We start from the raw sequence: 19,574 nt of genomic DNA on the forward strand, positions 1-19,574 counted from the left end.
GAACTAGGCAGCGGTGGTAGATTATTGGAGCCTTCCTCCAGGCTGTGAACAAAGATTGAGTCCAAGTCAGAGGGCTCATCCCTGGGATGCTGCTCAGAGCCCAAGGGACCATCAACAGGGATAACAGATGCAGTTTTTATCCAATATATATTTAGAAGTGTATCTAATCTAAAGATCATCCCTGCGTCAGCCAGGAGCTCACATGGAAGCGGAACCAACGGGTGTAGGCCCAGTTGTCGCAAAAGCTGCATTTGCTCAATGTGCATGCTACTGTCTTCTGAAAATAAAGTTTGTGCTACCCCTCTCGACGCCACAGTATGAATAATTCTATTTATATTTATTCATCTTGCTTTTATCTCAGAGAGACATATGAATCACCCTTGGCTCGTGTCCCCGAACAGGTGTGTTTTTATCTGCCTGTTGTTCTTATCCCCTGAACATTTTCTCCGCTCTCCACTGGTCTGTAATCTCTCTCATCGGCGTTTCCTGTGCGCTCTCTCTCTTACTCCCAGTCAGGGCCAGTCCCCCTTAAATCTAAGCACCTCCGGTAGCAATAGGTGTTTCAGGGTCGTCCCTCCCTTCCCTCCCTCCTTAAAACGTCTTCTTCTCATGTTGTCACGTGGCATTTGAAGCAAGTCCTCTTGGGCCGGAGCCGTTTGAAGTATTGATTGAAGTGCCCTCGTCCCCGTGCACAGTTATGTAACAGAGATGCAAAAATCCACAAAGTAACTGGGAGGGAGGGCAGAGAGAGTGGGAAGTGAGACAGAGGAAAGAGGAGTTAAGGATAAAACATAAAAAGGCACAAAAGAGATGGACGGAGGAGAAGGAGACTGGAGGGTTGAGAGGAGGAGGGGGAGAGAAGTGTCAACTGTGGGTGACGGGGAGGCAGTCATGAGTCGGTGGATCATCCATCAGGACACGGTGGAAACCTGGACACCTGCAAATGAGTGTCATAGATCAAGCAGCTGAAAATAGGCCAGAGAAGGAAGAAGCTATCTTTACTCCATCATTATTGTTGTGTCTCATCATGGGATCAGAGAGATTCTTATGTTGCTCAGAGACACAGAGGAAAAGCACATTTCCTTTCAGAAAGAAGATAAGAAAAAAGAAAGTGGGCTAAAGCTCTCGGAGGGAACAGAGAACAACAGAAAGAATCGCTTATTGTTTAAAAAAAATACTTTATGGCCTCGCCAGCTTCAGCATCACAGAGTTACTTTGTTACGGGAAAGTAAAGCAGCTCTGACATGGATAAAGACTGATGCTGTGTAAGATATAAGTGGCATCTTACACAACATGGTCGAGTATTTCACCTCTAGTGTCAGCTGCGTCACAGAACTGGTGGCTACAATGTGATGTTAAGGTGCAATTGTGAAATATCCCCTTAAAGTTATATTTTTGTAAATAAAAGGTTAAAATTGTTAGTCGAGTTTTGAGTCTGGCAACATTACACAAACAAGATGTTTCACTAGGACTTGAGTGTTTAGCAACAGGACACCTGAAAGTCTAAAATTAAATAATGCAATGTCGAGATGGTAATTGCAGATCTGTGAGCAAAAAAAGCAACTTTAAATGAAACAGTTGAACTTTTCTAACCCTAACCCTCACTCCAAAACCCTAAATGGACTAATTGTCAATGCTTTAAAAATCTGTACTTCTTTGCAATTTGTAAATGGCAGTTGCAGTGTGGTTATAGTGTGTGGTCACAGAGGGCACATTTGTATAAAGGCAAATGTTATCAGTAATTTAGTCTTTCTATTTTCTGATAAAGCAATAGAAACTTTTTTCTTTAGTAACGTCTGCGTGGAGCAGCTGAATGGTGCCTCTGGAATCAGGTGGTATAAAGAAGAGTAAGATCTTAGTGGAGGGCCGAAAGATTTCACTCATGGTCTTTAATGATAACAGTTAATCCCAACACATGAATATTCACAGTCAATCTATCTATAGCTTTATACAGAAGGCGAGTGAGTGAATCTTTAAAGTTGAAAAGCTTTGACATTCTGAAATAATCCAGGATGTAGGAAGGACCACAGACTGATGATAGGGACGGCCACCCCTGCATGCCCTCAGTTCACACACACACACACACACACACACACACACACACACACACACACACACACACACACACACACAGATACACACACACACAGGATGGTCCATGTTACACAAGGTCTTTGTTTGACACGCAGGACTCCCCACCTTGATGTACGACCCTCTTCAAAGCTGTCGGAGATGAACGTCGCCGCGAGGACAGACTCAATATGTGACCTTTGATCCAAATCAGACCCTTGAACCGCATGTTATTCTCCTGTTCCTTCAGGAGGGGCATCTATGTGTGTGTGTGTGAGAGAGAGAGTGTGCTGATGCCTGTCTCTGCCTCTGCACCTTTTTTCCCCCCAAAAGACTCTAGTTCCATTGGCCATTTTTGGATTTGTCGAGGAGAATTCTTCAGGATCCTAAAAAAAAGACTAAATCTAGTCAACATTGAACCATAATACCTCTCCGACTTTGTTTCCATCACTACTGAGTTTGGCTTTTGTCTAATGAAAAATTTATTCTAGGAAAGATTTTTGTTTTTTAGAATGTGCTTTCTCTCATGCTGGCTCCCAGCTTGTCCTGCAGACAGTTTTTGAATATAAAATCTGAGCTATAAGTTTCGACTCTTGCAGTAATGATTAGTCATTCTTTCATCAATCCAAGCCCCAGTTTTGAAACTTTAATGGTCTGCTTCTTTCCTCAGCAGCCATCCTGTAAACCAATTTGCATTCAAGTTGATATCGTAGTTTCTATTGGCAGTATAGTGGTTGTGTGCTAGATTCAGATTGCTGGAAGTATGCTCTTTCATGAGTGTAGTTACAAATGCATCTACAAAACAAGATTCTAACAAATTACCTGCGCCATTAATCTCTGCTATTGTCTTAAGGCGTGTGTTTATCTTGCATTAATTTAATAAAAGTGCTGCACCCAGCCCCTTTTTTCAAAACACCATTTCGGTTTGACAACGCAACACATGTACACAACCCCTAAGCTGCTCCATGGCTGTCAGATAGGTTGTCAAAATAGCGTTGTCTTCGAAACAAATCCCACGCGTAGCACCTTTCTGATGAAGCCCTGGGATGAAGAGCCCACCAGCAACCTGTCAGCGCATTTCTGCTGGAAAAAAAAAATACCACATGGACACACACCCTTAAAGTGCACTTTTTGTTACCAGGTAACCATGAGTGTCACCTGACTGCTAGCTGTCCCTCGATCAAAGAACCCCCAGCGAGGTCTTTTCATTGATCTTCAGACGCTCTAATCGGTGAGAAATTAAATTTTCTCCCTCCTGTCTTTTCACTCTGTCCTCACAGCTCTACACTTAAACTACTTCATTTCTTCTTCTTTTGTCTCAGTCCCAGCTCTATCTTTCAATCCTGTCTCCATTTACTGCAGCCTGAAGAGAAGAAACATCTCTCTCTGCTTGTCTCTCGTTTTTTTCCCTTCTGGTCTTTCCCCACGCTTTTATCTTAACAACGTCTTGTTGGCCTGCTGGCTCTCCTCCCCACTGACAACAGAGCTTTCTCATCCTTAACTCAAGTTACTTTCTTCTCTTCAGAGCCACACGCCAGCACAGGAGGACCAGGGCAACTCGTCTTTCCACTTTATGAACCCGAATGCTGGCAGAAAGGCCACTTCATTCTAAGATGAGATAAAACCAGATCCCACCAGCAGTCCACAGCAAACTTAAGATCAGGGGGGTACATATCCTCTGAGTGAGCTGTGTCTGACAGGAAACCATCAATGCAGTTGGTTAAAGGGCCGTGTAAGAGCATGGCCACAGTAAAAAGATCCATCTGCCTCCCTGTGTGACTCTCTGAGGAAGAACAAAAGGACTGCTTCTATTTATAGGGCTTTTAGGCTGCGGTCTAATTTTACCTCTGGAAATATCAGCAATCACCTAGATGCCCTTCATGATGAAAGGTGGACTCTCTGTTTCTGAGTTTTCAGCAAAGTTGCAGTGAAGCCGTCCTGTGACAGCTGCAGCCGCTGGCAGCGGCGGCGTTGGTGACAGATTTGAAAAGGGCAGCTCATATCAATGCCACACATGTCTTCCTTGCCGCCTCTTCAAGACTGTGTTATTTACAAAGATACTGCACACTTTTATGTGTTTTTGAGTTTTTTAGCAAAATCAAATCACTGTTCTTTGATGAAATACATTAATGCTGGGTTTGATGTTACATTTATTGCCAAATTTATTTTAAAAAAGTCTACATATATGAGTCAAACATGACTCATCGCCATCCAGTGTTTCAAAACCACCTTAGACCTTGCAGGGCCAATGTTTACATCCTTCCCCTGGGATGTCTCTACGTCACGCCATAAATGTGAGTGTGAATCTGGAAAACTGCACTCATTTTAAATTCTATGCTGAAGCTTATCCCTAAACATCCACATCGCCTACCATTCAGAGACATCGTCCATCCTCTCCTGTCCCTCGTCTGTCTCACACACACCGCGGTTACAACCTGGTAGATGGGGGCATCTTGGCCTTTCCTCCTTGAAATTTCCAGATTCACTTCAGCCAATACGTAAGGTACACTTCATTGATCCATGTCTGTAAGTATCACACCTCTATCAAATGAGGACACTTCTGCCCAAGCAGCAGAAATAAGCATACTTCTCCAGGTAGCTGCAGTGTTTGAAACCACAGACTAGATCTGTATTAGGGCAGCAGCTTCCAGAAAATGTAATTTACAAAGTGGTCTGCCCATAATGTAATGTTCACCGGTTATTACCCAGGATTGAGCTTCTCTCTTTGAACCCCTCGTCATTAACGTCTCATATCAACGTGTCTTTAAGCCTCCAGCACCAGATCCCAGAGATTGGACGTGCTAGTCAGCTAACACTCTCATCTATCATGGAACACTTATGTAACATCCCCATCTCCCTTATGTATATATGCATGTGTGTGATGGGGAAGGGTGGATATGGGAGTGTGGGGATGGGAGGGATGAGATGGGAGGGTGGAGATGGGAGGATGTTGGGGCTGACGTTCACGAGTGTCAGGACTCACTTTGAAGATTAAGACGGGAGATATCATCATTGGGCTGTGCACACAGGAGAATGGAGGCACCGCAGTGCGGCGCCGCAGGCAGGACTTACGGCCATCAGCTGAATATTCAGTTCACACTGAGACACACAAGGGAGGAATATTAACAAGTTTTGCCAAAACTTAAAAATTTCAAAATCCACACTGTGATCTCATCAGGAAATGATCCTTCAAACGCATCAATAGATGTGTGCAACCGCTGCTTGTTGCCAAGCAATACCCACCTGACACCTGCGCATGAATCTGGGAGTTTTCAATCGAGTTGTAGACGTGTTTGCTTTGTTAAAAATGTCAGATGTTTAATCATTTTACAGAACACTGTGTTACTTTATTGATGAAGGTTTTCATACAAAAATACGTGATCTTGTCTGGATGATAATGGAGTAATAGTTCCATGATACTGTATTTAAGATTAACTTACCTAAGACAAAAAAAATGCAGCTGTTATGCTTTTGACTATACAATATATATTTATATATACATTCGGTACATTTGGTTTTCCCCTTTGGAGCCCCCTTCGGGAATAGCTCTCGAGATATTTCTTTGTTATCGTCCCCAGTAACAGTAAGATGAAAGATCTGCCCCTGCCGCCAAGGACATTATATTTTCGTCTGCAATTGTTTGCTTTTCTATTTATTATCAGGGTTAAGCCAAAAGTTCTATCACAATTGTGATGAAAATCTGTGGCTTGGTTAGAGGATATTTATGAGTTATTGCAGTTTGGTGAATTTGCAAATAAAAATCAGGAGGTGGTTTCAACAGGAGACCGGTGGCCCTTGATGGAGCTATGTGCTCTGGTGAGTGACATTCTAGGTCCAACTTTCATTTCATGTAACCCAAACAGAGCTCCGGGCAAGAACATGAGGAATTACTGAATGCTTTAGATGCAGATGCACGTCCACATAAACACACGTACGCGAGGTCAGCTGCTTGTCTCTGTGTGGGGCTGACTCGGCTGACCTCACGGCTCACAGGTTACCATCCATCACAGTCTATCATGCCCAAGGTGAGTGTTTGTGATGGGGCGGCCTGCAGAGCCAGAGAGACAGCCAACCATGGAGAAGCTCAGCGCTGAGGTCAGGGGGCAGAGGTTGCGCCTGTTCCCACAGTAGCAGAGGGGGCTTGTCTCTGTTCACTGTCACCTCATCAACACAGTCATGACGTCTGACCCCCCCGGAGTTGTTGAGTAATCCCGGTGTCACTAAAAAACAAATGGAAGAAAACCTTGTAAACACAATTTTCTAAGGACATTAATTCCAGTTGGAGAATTGAGACGGTGCTGTGTGGTTCTGTGAACCCACACGAATTACTGAATTCATCCAAAGTGCAAAGATAATTTTTATTGTGAGGATTGCACTGTTTCAATCTCTGACACCATTCAATTTAATAAGTCAATGTAATGAATCAATGGCTAGTTAGGCCTCTAATTGACTGTTTAAATCACCAAACTTTGTTGTGCTGAGCTGAGAAGATGGCGTCACTCCAGCAAAGCTGCAGGCTGAACTGTCTTTCTACTCAGACTCTACTACAACATGGGAATTGTGATGTGAGCGTGATAGAGTCTGACTGATGTTTGCAGTGAGCTGCTCCAGAGGAAGGTTAGTTGTCTGGGGAGAGCAGCAGCAGTCGTCCTCTCACGGGAGAGTGTGGAGAGCTAAGCTATAGAAAGTGTCACCGTCAATGTTGAAGGAAACCACTGTAAAAGACAGAGGAGGGGACACGCAGAGGTGTTCTTCAGAGAAGTGCTCTGTCTTCTTCACCTCCAGCTCCCCTCCTCTTCCTCGAAACTTCATGATGGAAGATGATGATACGCCACATTATTTTGTGTTGTGCACTTTATGCGTCTACAAAAGGGTGGTGCCTTTTAACGAGACAAATTGGCATCATTGTTTATTCAAGGTTCAAGAACTTATCGTCATTGTGCAGGCACAAGGAATTTACTCAGTGTTGTACTGAAAACAACTTGTGCTTGTTATGAAGATTTACAAGGGAAATGTTGAAATGGAAAAATGAGCAACTATAACAAATATGAATACAAGCAACAGAAGGATAAAATAAAGTATTTGAATAAAATATAAGTCAACAAAAGTCGAGGTAACGAGAGCATAATATAGTGACTGATGTTGTAAAAGCCTGAAAAAGTACTATATCCTATTAATCTTACTGTTGTTCTGTGAAGTAAATTTTGGAGACAGGGGAATGTTTATACAAATGGAAACAGCATGGGCAGCTCAAGTTCACTCAGAGACGCTTCCACGCAAGATAAACATGTGTTCTTCACTTCTCGCCTGATCTCATCTTTAAACTCTGGCAGGTTAAATGTCACAGAGAGGGAGAGTCAAAGGGTCGCGGGGGCTTCAACAATAGGAAAGAGAGGACTGAACGTTGTAGCTAAAGCAGATTCATATGTCTCCTTGAAACATATCAGACAGAATAAAATGTGGGAGCCCAACAGTTATTATCTGATGATGAATTAGCTTCTGGGGGCAATGGCCAATATTTTTTGGCTCCCGGTGCAGACTGTGGATATCTGAGCTCCTATCTCCTCCAGCCGGTCACAAACAATGATACTTCAGGTCCAGGTGACATTAGGCTCTTCTCTATTAACAGCTTTCTCCATATGAATGTATAAACATAAAAAGCCTACAGCAAATGCATTTGGGTTAATGTGTTAATGTTTTCTAAACTCTCCTCAGACACCGTTTACCTGCATGCTCAAAGGTGATTGGTCAAACTAGAAAGCAGCAGACTTCCATCCCCAAAATCAGGTTCCTCATCTACAGATTCAACTTGTTCACATGCACAGTGTCTCTGAGTTCTAATGGATTATTAGTTGTTTAACATTGATAAAAGTCATTGCGTTTCAAACTAATATCAAATAATTAAATAGATGGATACTTTATTAATCCCGAGGGAAATTCAGATCATCCATGGATCTTATATCCCCATTTTTCAGACAGACCAATGCTCAATGAGAGATTGCACTGGGTTGCACAGGCTAGTGAAATGGCTGTTGGCCTGGAAATCACATCAGGACTTTTAATTACTTCAGCATCTTCACTGCAAATCGAAAGTGTGAAACCTGTTTAAATTAACATTACGATTCTGTATTGAGTTGCAGAGAAGTGATAATCCTTTCCTAATTCACCTTAAAGGCTGAAGAGACAGTAGATGTAACAAAGAGTAGAAATCTGTGATAAAGACTTAGCAATGGCTCTACAGAGCAGATAAGAACATTGTGTACAGAGGTGTCAGCTGCCGCACCCACGAGCTCGACTCTGTTTCATTGAGGACAGATCATCAGGATGAGTGACGGGTGTTGGGGCTGCAACCCTGATCCCCACGGTCAGAGGGGGCATGGCTAACAATACACTCCCTGGCTCCGGGAAAATAAAAAGTTTCCTTTTGATCATTTAATTGTTTCTTTGAGGTGCATATTTGTGTTTTTTCTCAGTCCTGGTCTCGCCCTCGCTCGTCCACACACAAACTCTCTCTGGTCGCAGACTCATAGGTGCAGCCGAGGGGAGAGAATATATCATTCCCATCAGTTGAGAGAACTCCAAGAGTGTTATTACTTTGAGCCAAGCCATTAGGCTTTTACCTCGGAGCGATCGATGGCAGATGCTGGAGGGGTTGTTTATCTTTTGTCTTCTTATCAGAGCGGCAAGGAGTGGTGGTGGTGGGGGGGGGGGGGGGGTGGGGGGGCACAGAGGGAAGGAGGGGAGGGAGGGAGAGAGGGGCTAAGGGAGAGATACCAGAGTAAAAGGAGGTAGAGTGACGGAAAGGAAAAGAAAGGGAAGAAGACGTTGTTCCTGTAGAAGCACAAACCTTTACTTGATATTCAGGGCACAGTCCGTATTTGAGGAGCCTGGCACTTGTGATGTGGTGGATGAGACGAGGTTATGTGAAAGGCTGCCAGCCTACAGGGGGATGACTCAGTATGTTAATCAGGTGATCTGAAACTCTTGCTTCATATCATGGAGCTCACCCACGTAACAGGTGTTCTGCATTATGCAACTCTCTGAGTCTACCTGTGTGTTTTGGGGTTAATATTTTTATTTCACCTCTACTTTTGCTGCTTTCAGCTTTGAATCAGTCAACTCAAAGTGAGTGACACACACACTCACACATTTGTAAATTTATGTTAGCGAGAACATTGGCATTATAGATTAACTAGCCCTTAACTCTAACCTAAACCATACCTACCCCTAAACAAAGCCCTCACCTAAACCTCATTCTATCCCTAACCCTACAAGTACAAGTATACAAAAACACACTCACACACACACACTTTAGCCGCTAACCCTAACCATGACATACGAATGCCTAACCCTAACCCTTAACCTAAATCTAACCCTAACCCCCAGGTCTTTATCCCCATATTATGACTGTGTGAACTATTTTAGGTCCCCACAACATGAGTAACACTTGTAGCACATGCACACACACACACACACACACACACACACACACACACACACAAACACACGCACACACACACACACACACATTCTCATGTCCAAACTGTGAGTTGGGTGAGAAATCCTGATGAAAGCCGTGCGAGTCTCCACTAATGAGGAAGATGGACCAAGCATGAAGCAGAACGATGAGAAACAGCTGTCTGGAGGAGACCCCCCCCCCCCCCCCCCCCCGCTTCTCTCTCTATCTCTTTCTGTGTCTCGTCTCTGTCTTGTAAACACACCCAGACACACACACATACACAAACCTTTTCATGCTCTTTACCCCTGTGTTTCAACTTCGAAGCCCTCCCCCCCAAAAAATGTGACACTCTATCCTCAAAAGTCTCTCCTCATAAATAAAGTAAAAACACAGGAGTGACAGAATTAGTCTTCATGATTTTGAGATGTGATTTTCTTTCTTCTTGATTTTCTTAATCCGTTTCTTCACCTACGTTGATCCCGATTAGTCCAGGTCCTCAGTATATTCATTCTTTCTTCCTCTCACACTTATGAGACAAATGAGTCCCTTGCCTCGTTTAATGCAGCACTGACTTCATTCTAATTATCCACTCGATTCTGCCTACAGATGTGAGCGAAAATGACTTTTAAACCAAATATGTCAAGTGAGTGTGTTTTCCTTAGTGTCTGGAAAAGCTCTTTTTTATCCCACACAGTAAATTGTCATGCCTCATTCATGTACCATGCATTCATGTGCTCCTGAGAAGCTCCTCTTCCCCGATCTGTGATTCAACTTTACTCTGTTCAGGGACAAAAGCGAAGTCCCGTCTCTTGGCCCATCTTTATGTGTTCTGTTTACAAGCAGCTCGTTCTCATGTTTTGTCCCCTTGTGCAGAACGTATCTGGAGGGCGGAGTCCTGTTGATAACCCTGGTTGGAAACATCTGGGCCTGGTGCTCCTACCATATGAGAAATGGCCAGGGGCGGACTGGGACAAAAATTCAGCTCTGGCATTGTCTGTCCAGACCAGCCCACTACATTATCAGCGGACACCACATAGAAGTCCACAAATCTCGCGGCGTCTTCTCTCATGCATACTACTGTTACCACCTAGCTCAAAGATGGCAACAAAAAGGGAGGCCACACACAAACCTCTCAAGCCAAAAGTAAATTTATTTAACTCCAAATCAAGATAGCTCTTACTACATAGTGGGATGTGTAAAATAAGTTACGTGTCAGTGGTGTTAACAGTGTTTGGATGTGTGAAAATAAGGTGTGATGTATGTTGTAAGGTGCAGAAGCAAAGAAAAACAAAGGCTGAGGGCCCCATGCCCCTGGAAGCAGCCTTTAGATCTGCAGCTGAAGCCCAGCCCAAAAGGGCAGGCCCAGGGTGACGCCCCTGTTAGCTCTACCTGTGTCTGGAAAACAACTCCTCAGGCTCTCACATGTCCAGTGGTCAACCTGAGAAGGACATGGATACATTATAATGTCTCTAATCATCACAAATTAAGTATGATTTCATAAAACATAAAAAATGATAAACTCACCAGACTAGAGGAGACTCAACAGACATGGTACAGTGAAGGCAGAGAGTGGAGGCAGACAGAGAGCAAGTCATCGAACATGGACAGAGGGGGAACAACTCCTCAGGCTCTCACATGTCAAGTGGTCAACCGGAGAAGGACATGATACATTATAATGTCTGAAAAATTAAGAAAAAAATTTCCTCTGTCCTGAACCTAGAGTTGAGAACTTTTTGGATGTGTGTTTCTTTTAAAACCTTTTGAAAATTATTATAATTATGAAGTATGAATTTATACATTAAAAAATACATGATAAACTTACCAAATTCTAACAGTGGTCCCAAATGTCCACATATAAAACAGAGGGAGAATGACTCCTCAAATATATCACTACAACCTGTAATGGAGAATAATTTATCATTTAGTGTACATGATCACATCATTAAGGATAAACACATAAGCACAATAAAACTTCTGAAAAGAATTAGCTTGATTCTGCATCTCTATTTACAGCTCAGAAAGTTTACTGTTGCTATGGCAACAGTCAACGACGTTAGCAGCTCTTAGCTAGCTTAGCTAAATCATCTGAACAATAATAACCCATAATATCACAAATCGGCATATTAAAACAAAATCAAAAACGTTTTCTACTTTGTTTTGGACATGTCTCAAAAATGTAGCCTAGCCAGCCCCAGGCCACCGTTACTTACCATGTCTGCCTCCACTCGCTCATCATTGTCGAGTCCTCCTCGCTCGTCTCCCGGCGCACCTGCTGCTGCTGGGCTGGTGAACCCGGCACCAAATAGGTCCGTCAGTTTGGCACATGTAGCAGCCTCCACCTCCAGAGACTTCAGCTTTTTTTCCCGATGCTTCTCAGCGCCACCCGGGCGTTTTTAACTCTTTTTATCCATTTTAAGTTTCTGTCTCAGCAGCAGCCCGTCCCGCGACTCCCCCCGCCAATGCCATGAGGTCCCGCCCCACCCTGGTTTGTGTTGTGATTGACAGCACTGTCAGGGCTCTCTGAGCCTGTCATCCCATGATTGATTTACAATGACAAACAATAGACCAATAATATGTGTCGATGCTGGCAACACACTGCTAGCCCTCTGTAGCCAATTGGCCGGCCCAATTGGAGGGAATTTAGAGAGGAAGAAGAGAAGAAAAAAAAAAAAAAAAAGAAACATAGCGGACCAGACCGGCCCACATTGGGTCAACGGCCCACCGGGACGATGCCCGGTATGCCAGATGGCCAGTCCACCCCTGTTTATATATATAAATATATTAATACTAAGACAAGAAGGTGATAAGACAGGAGCCATTACAAAATTAAAGATCAGATGCTGCAAGAATGACGCAATTAAAAATCCACCGAAATGAAACGTCCTGTTTTTATTTATCGAAATAAATGATCGCAAAACTTCATCATCAGTAGGTTGTTTTATCACCATAACAACCAGATGCTAAGATTTGAAATATTATTTTGATTGACAGGGACACTCTCCCAATACCTCCTTTGATGCTTTGATGAACAGCATCAAAGTTGTTATTTGGATTGGAGACCTCTGATTGGCTGTTGATTGCTTTAAATACTGTTCAAGTTTAAGACAGTTGCTGTTGCACTCTGACCTTGACTGAGGTAAGTCATGTCTCACTCTCTCTCTCTGTATTTACCCAGCATGCTAACCAATACAATGCAGGCTCATTATTCAAGTTTGAAATGAAACCACTGTGTAATATGAAGCTGCTGCTGTTACATGTTGATAATGTGCTGTTTGCTGTTGCTTTTATGACAAATGTGAAAATATTGTTGCTGGCTTCTTTTGTGTTTTCTGCTGCTTATCTTAATGGGTGATATGTGTTAACGTGATGCTAAGTAGCGTTAGCTCGCCGAGGCCAGGCAGAGCGAGGCATTGTGGACAAAACACCTGTAGCACCAGGACATTTCCACATTTCACAGTTTATTCTACCAAACGATGTGTTTTTGTAACATTGGGAAGATTAACCTTGGTGTTTAACTTTAGTATTTAAGATAAAGTAAAAAAAACAACAACTGCCATCACTGCCAATCCAATTCAGATTCAAATTCAAATCAAAGGGGCTGGGTGTCATGGTGATTGATTTAAAAAAAAACATTTACTGGTTATTTTTTGGTTAATGTGTAGTTTGAATGTGTTGAAGGTCAAGTTGACGGGAGCGTAAGTTAATGCTAGGAGCACATGACATGAGGTGTGTAGCTCCTTTAAGGAAAAAAACAATCCCTCTCCATTGGGTCTAATGTTATTTCAGAGAAAACTTTTCTGCATCACCTCGCATAACTTGCTCCCACGGTCCCATTTTTTTACTCTCACAAATTTTAAATATATCGGTGTGTCCGGCAAAGTCTTGGAATTCTCCCGATGTCTTTGTTTCACAGATAGGACTTATAGTTTTTGAATTATAGTTGTTTGAGTGGTGCACTCAGAGTTTAGATTTCTCTCTTGTCCCAGTGAGGAGAGAACAGGTGCATTCAGTTGAGTTTCCATGGCAACCAGATACACACACATAGCAGGAGGGGAGTCTCTCTCTCTCTCTCTCTCTCTCTCTCTCTCTCTCTCTCTCTCTCTCTCCCTCTCTCTCTCTCTCTCTCGCTCTCTCTCACGCTTAAACCAGCCAGTCTGTCTCTCTCCCTCTCTCTCCTTCTCTCTGTGTCTCTCTATCTGTGTCATTTGTTTTATATTGAATGTTTGATGGATAAAATTCACCCTAAATCTTACACACTATTTCATCCTGTCACCTGCAGACATAAAGCCTTTTGACTTCAAGTTCCAGACAAGAAAGGAAAATAGTGCATCAACTGTTCAAACAGCTTCTTCAAAAGATCGATCTACTCTCTGTGGTGAACCATGCAGAAACCAGACGTTGTGACGGCCCTCAATGCCGAACTCCTCACAGCCTACAGGAGGATTCTGGCTCTTAAGGAGGAGGTGTGGCAGCTGAAAAACCAGCTTCAAGACAGTGATGTCATAAAGATGGTTTTGGAGAAGGAGAAGGAGGAGGAGAAGGAGAAGGAGAAGGAGCAGGAGAAAGAGAAAGAGAAAGAGAAGGAGAAGGAGCAGGAGAAAGAGAAAGAGAAGGAGCAGGAGAAGGAGAAGGAGAAGGAGAAGGAGAAGGAGACCCAGGCCTTGAAGGAGAAGGTGGAGCAGCAGGAAAACCAGCTGAAAGAAAAAGATTGTGTCATAAAGAAGGAGGTGAAGAAACGGCGCGCTCGCCTCAGGGCCTACCTTGACTGCCTTGCTGAGCTGACTGTCTCTCAGGCCAAGAATAAGATGATGGAAGCAAGTCTGCTCCAGGAGCCACCCCAGGAGGAGAAGGAGAAGGAGAAGGAGAAGGAGAAGGAGAAGGAGAAAGAGAAAGAGAAAGAGAAAGAGAAGGAGAAGGAGAAGGAGAAGGAGAAAGAGAAAGAGAAGGAGAAAGAGAAGGAGAAAGAGAAGGAGAAGGAGCAGGAGAAAGAGAAAGAGAAGGAGCAGGAGAAGGAGAAGGAGAAGGAGAAGGAGAAGGAGACCCAGGCCTTGAAGGAGAAGGTGGAGCAGCAGGAAAACCAGCTGAAAGAAAAAGATTGTGTCATAAAGAAGGAGGTGAAGAAACGGCGCGCTCGCCTCAGGGCCTACCTTGACTGCCTTGCTGAGCTGACTGTCTCTCAGGCCAAGAATAAGATGATGGAAGCAAGTCTGCTCCAGGAGCCACCCCAGGAGGAGAAGGAGAAGGAGAAGGAGAAGGAGAAGGAGAAGGAGAAAGAGAAAGAGAAAGAGAAAGAGAAGGAGAAGGAGAAGGAGAAGGAGAAAGAGAAAGAGAAGGAGAAAGAGAAGGAGAAAGAGAAGGAGAAAGAGAAGGAGAAGGAGAAGGAGAAGGAGATCCAGGCCTTGAAGGAGCAGGTTGATCAACTGCACCTTCAGCTGAAAGACAAAGACTGTGTCATAAAGAAGGAGGTGAAGAAACGGCGTGCTCGCCTCAGGGCATATCTTGACTGCCTTGCTGAGCTGACTGTCTGTCAGGCCAATAATGAGATGATGGAAGCAAGTTGGCACCAGGAGCCTGCGACAACAAGGAGCAGTGAGGTGGAGGTCAAAAAGGAGATGGAGAACGAGAAGGTGCTCGCTTCAAGGCCTAAAGGAGACGAAACTGCAGCAGGAGACAACACCAACTATGGGACTGAGCTGCAGAAAGGAGGAGGCTGAGCTGAGCTGGAGGAGAGAGAAGAGGTGGAGAAGCCCCCGCCCTCACCCTTTTCCTACTCTTAAAACAAACCCCTCCCCTGTCCCCCTTTCTATATATTTGAAATAATCTATTGATGTGTTGTAAATATGTTAAACTTTTTGAATAAATATAACTAGTACAGTAACATCTTCCTCTGTCTTTCTGAATATAGATACAGGATTCATTGATCAATTAACACAGTGTTGGAGTGAAACAAATCAGTGTGATTCATTTAGTTTGCTACTATTCACACAAACACAACACAGCAACAGAAGACAAACAATGTGTCTTAACTTTATTACATTTGGTCAAATCTATATATTAATTATGACAGCAATACAATAATAATACTATCATCTCATCTGAGGGCCCACCCATCACACTGACCACGCCCATCTGACACGCACACACACTCATGCACACACACACTTGCACACGCACACGCACACACACACGCGCACGCACAAACACACACACACACGTCATTATCATTTATATATTTAGTGTATATATATACATTTATTTCAATTAATTTATGGTTGAGGTCAATATCAGATTAGAAGACGTGTTCATGGCACTGAAGTCAATGTAAAATGATTTAATTTATATAATCAATTTGTAAATTAATTATGTAAATTATATTACAGTATGGATGTGGTGGTCTAACTATAAATACATTTTATTTTCATTAAATCATATATATTTGTTGTAATTAGTGATTTTATTTTCAAATTGTTGATTTAACGATTAAGTCGTTTTCCCAATTGCACCTAAAGACTTTTTAGTTTTTCTGGTCATGATGAACCTGTGTATTGATTTTTGTGGAGATGGGTCAATGTGAACACGTTCCGGGGGTCTCGGGGGGGAACCATTGAGACATTTTGCAACGCCCATTATAAAATCCTCCAGAATTCCTAAATTTACACCACTTTCTAACTTTCTGCAAATTTTGGTAAGAATTTGAGCGTGTTAAAGCCCTCAAAAAGCCAATTCATTTGCCTGAATAATAATAATAATAATAATCCTTACAATTTCAATAGGGTCTCACCTGACCTCTGATCAGTGCTCGGGCCCTAACTAGAATGGCCACCAGTAGAGTCCATAAACCCAAACCTAACAGTTAAAGAACATGTTTGGTTTTCCAAAAACATTGAAACCACATTTAGATTCTTTAGACTTTTAATTGGATCTGCACCAAATTCTGAAGTGACATGTTTTTACTGGGATGAAATGTAAAAATCTGAGCTGAAAACAACAACAGTTACAAGTACAGTGTTTCTTCTATTCTGATTGAAGATTGAGGATCAACTCTTTACGTGGGGGGTGATTAATACAGTCTGGTGTTTACACGGGCTGACACATTTAATCAGAACAGCAGCTGCATGTCGCCATCAGAAGTGATGAACATGTCATCCACTCGTCTTCTTTAATGGCGATCTCATCTCTCATCTGTATCTCATCCCTTTGTCACGTGTTTGATCAGCTCCCAGAAGACGGATCTATTTTCTGGCGTTACCATCCAGTACTTCAGTACTCTTCAGTTCCAGTGTGTACTAAAAAACAAACTCTCTGCAGAGAAACCAATTCATCTTTAAATAGGAGGAATGTTGATTAACTTGAATATTTATGGATGCACAAACACTAAATGAGACAAAGATGTAGAGTTAAATCTCAATTACAGTTCAGGAAGGAATTTTCATTGGGGGAACAAATGCCCAAATATAATTTTTTTTGAAACAGATGAATATTTAGGTGTTTAATCAGAAGAAGGACGTTTCCCTCTGCAGCTAATGGATCTGTTTCAATCTTTTATGGCCTGTTTATTGTAACTGAGGTGTTAAAGCATTTAAAATTGTACTTGCTCTTTTATAATCAGAATATTAGGCTCCATTTAAAGATACCTTAAGTCCAGGGGTGGACTGGGACAAAAATTCAGCCCTGGCATTGTCTGTCCAGACCAGCCCACTACATTATCAGCGGACACCACATAGAAGTCCACAAATCTCGCGGCGTCTTCTCTCATGCATACTACTGTTACCACCTAGCTCAAAGATGGCAACAAGAAGGGAGGCCAAACACAAACCTCTCAAGCCAAAAGTAAATTTATTTAACTCCAAATCAAGATAGCTCTAACTAATTAGTGGGATGTGTAAAATATGTTACACGTCAGTGGTGTTAACAGTGTTTGGATGTGTGAAAATAAGGTGTGATGTATGTTGTAAGGTGCAGAATCAAAGAAAAACAAAGGCTGAGGGCCCCATGCCCCTGGAAGCAGCCTTTAGATCTGCAGCTGAAGCCCAGCCCAAAAGGGCAGGCCCAGGGTGACGCCCCTGTTAGCTCTACCTGTGTCTGGAAAACAACTCCTCAGGCTCTCACATGTCAAGTGGTCAACCTGAGAAGGACATGGATACATTATAATGTCTCTAATCATCACAAATTAAGTATGATTTCATAAAACATAAAAAATGATAAACTCACCAGACTAGAGGAGACTCAACAGACATGGTACAGTGAAGGCAGAGAGTGGAGGCAGACAGAGAGCAAGTCATCGAACATGGACAGAGGGGGAACAACTCCTCAGGCTCTCACATGTGAAGTGGTCAACCTGAGAAGGACATGATACATTATAATGTCTGAAAAATAAAGAAAATGTTTTCCTCTGTCCTGCACCTAGAGTTGAGAACTTTTTGGATGTGTGTTTCTTTTAAAACCTTTTGAAAATTATTATAAGTATGAATTTATACATTAAAAAATACATGATAAACTTACCAAATTCTAACAGTGGTCCCAAATGTCCACATATAAAACAGAGGGAGAACGACTCCTCAAATATATCACTACAACCTGTAATGGAGAATAATTGATCATTTAGTGTACATGATCACACCATTAAGGATAAACACATAAGCACAATAAAACTTCTGAAAAGAATTATTAAAATGACAAATCATGAATTACTACATCCATAATGATTATAAATGATTAACAATGACAATGTGTGATAATAACTGGCAAATTTTTCAAATTAAACTAATTATTCCATATAGGTTTACTTGTATTCTGTTTTCAATACGGCTAAGAAAGTTTACTGTTGCTATGGCAACAGTAAACGATGTTAGCAGCTCTTAGCTAGCTTAGCTAAATCATCTGAACAATAAAAGCCCATAATATCACAATTCGGCATATTAAAACAAAATCAAAAAATGTTCTACTTTGTTTTGGACATGTCTCAAAAATGTAGCCTAGCCAGCCCCAGGTCAACGTTACTTACCATGTCTGCCTCCACTCGCTCATCATTGTCGAGTCCTCCTCGCTCGTCTCCCGGCGCACCTGCTGCTGCTGGGCTGGTGAACCCGGCACCAAACAGGTCCGTCAGTTTGGCACATGTAGCAGCCTCCATCTCCAGAGACTTCAGCTTTTTTTCCCGATGCTTCTCAGCGCCACCCGGGCGCTTTTTACTCTTATTATCCATTTTAAGTTTCTGTCTCAGCAGCAGCCCGACCCGCGACTCGTCCCCGCGGCCAATGCCATGAGGTCCCGCCCCACCCTGGTTTGTGTTGTGATTGACAGCACTGTCAGGGCTCTCTGAGCCTGTCAGCCCATGATTGATTGACAATGACAAACAATAGACCTCTGTAGCCAATTGGCCGGCCCAATTGGAGGGAATTTAGAGAGGAAGAAGAGAAAAAAAAACAAAAAAAAAAACATAGCGGACCAGACCGGCCCACATTGGGTCAACGGCCCACCGGGACGATGCCCGGTATGCCAGATGGCCAGTCCACCCCTGGAAATGGCCTTTTGTGGCCCAGGCACACAATAGTAATTTCATGTACATGCCTCAAACATCTCTTTCATTCTACACATTGTACGTATGCATAAACACACCCCCACCTCTGGGGTAAGGGTTAGAGTTAGGGTTCAAAAATACTGTTTACAGAAGACATTATCTAAACAGTATGTAGTAAACAGTATACAAATTATGGTAATTGTTGTGATGTAAAGTGATGAATCATGTAACAAAACTTCTGCCGACTTTTTTGTTTGTTCCAAGTTGGGGATCTGAGTTGAGGTTCTGCATTCACGTGAACCCTCCCAGTCGGGATATTATTTTACCGACACCCTGGTAAAGGACTAATAAACCTTATCAATTATGCAGTGTCACTGTTGTCATTTTGTTTACTGCAGCTGTAGCTTCCAGTGCGATGGTTGTGGACATGTATGCTGTTTTGGAGTCTCAGTAACTGGATGGGTTGTTGCATGGGAGCATGGGAGGTGTGAGTCACATTGTGTTGACCTGGCCTGCACGAGGCTG

The 19,574-nt window shown here is 42.8% G+C and overlaps 1 protein-coding gene across 1 annotated transcript; it reads left to right on the top strand.

Annotated features, from left to right (window-relative positions):
• The first annotated feature begins 12,362 nt into the window (after nucleotides 1–12,362).
• On the top strand, nucleotides 12,363–15,322 carry LOC128448426 (golgin subfamily A member 6-like protein 22). Its single transcript, XM_053431073.1, has 2 exons — nucleotides 12,363–12,665; nucleotides 13,809–15,322. The coding sequence occupies exon 2, from the start codon at nucleotides 13,912–13,914 to the stop codon at nucleotides 15,241–15,243; it is 1,332 nt and encodes a 443-aa protein (XP_053287048.1). The 5' UTR covers nucleotides 12,363–12,665; nucleotides 13,809–13,911; the 3' UTR covers nucleotides 15,244–15,322.
• Nucleotides 15,323–19,574: the final 4,252 nt, after the last annotated feature.

This window comes from Pleuronectes platessa, chromosome 9, assembly GCF_947347685.1.
Source record: "Pleuronectes platessa chromosome 9, fPlePla1.1, whole genome shotgun sequence".
Taxonomy (NCBI): domain Eukaryota; kingdom Metazoa; phylum Chordata; class Actinopteri; order Pleuronectiformes; family Pleuronectidae; genus Pleuronectes; species Pleuronectes platessa.

What these genes read in the sequence shown, in the direction of transcription:
- LOC128448426 (XM_053431073.1), top strand. Translation starts at nt 13,912, where the DNA reads ATGCAGAAACCAGACGTTGTGACGGCCCTCAATGCCGAACTCCTCACA.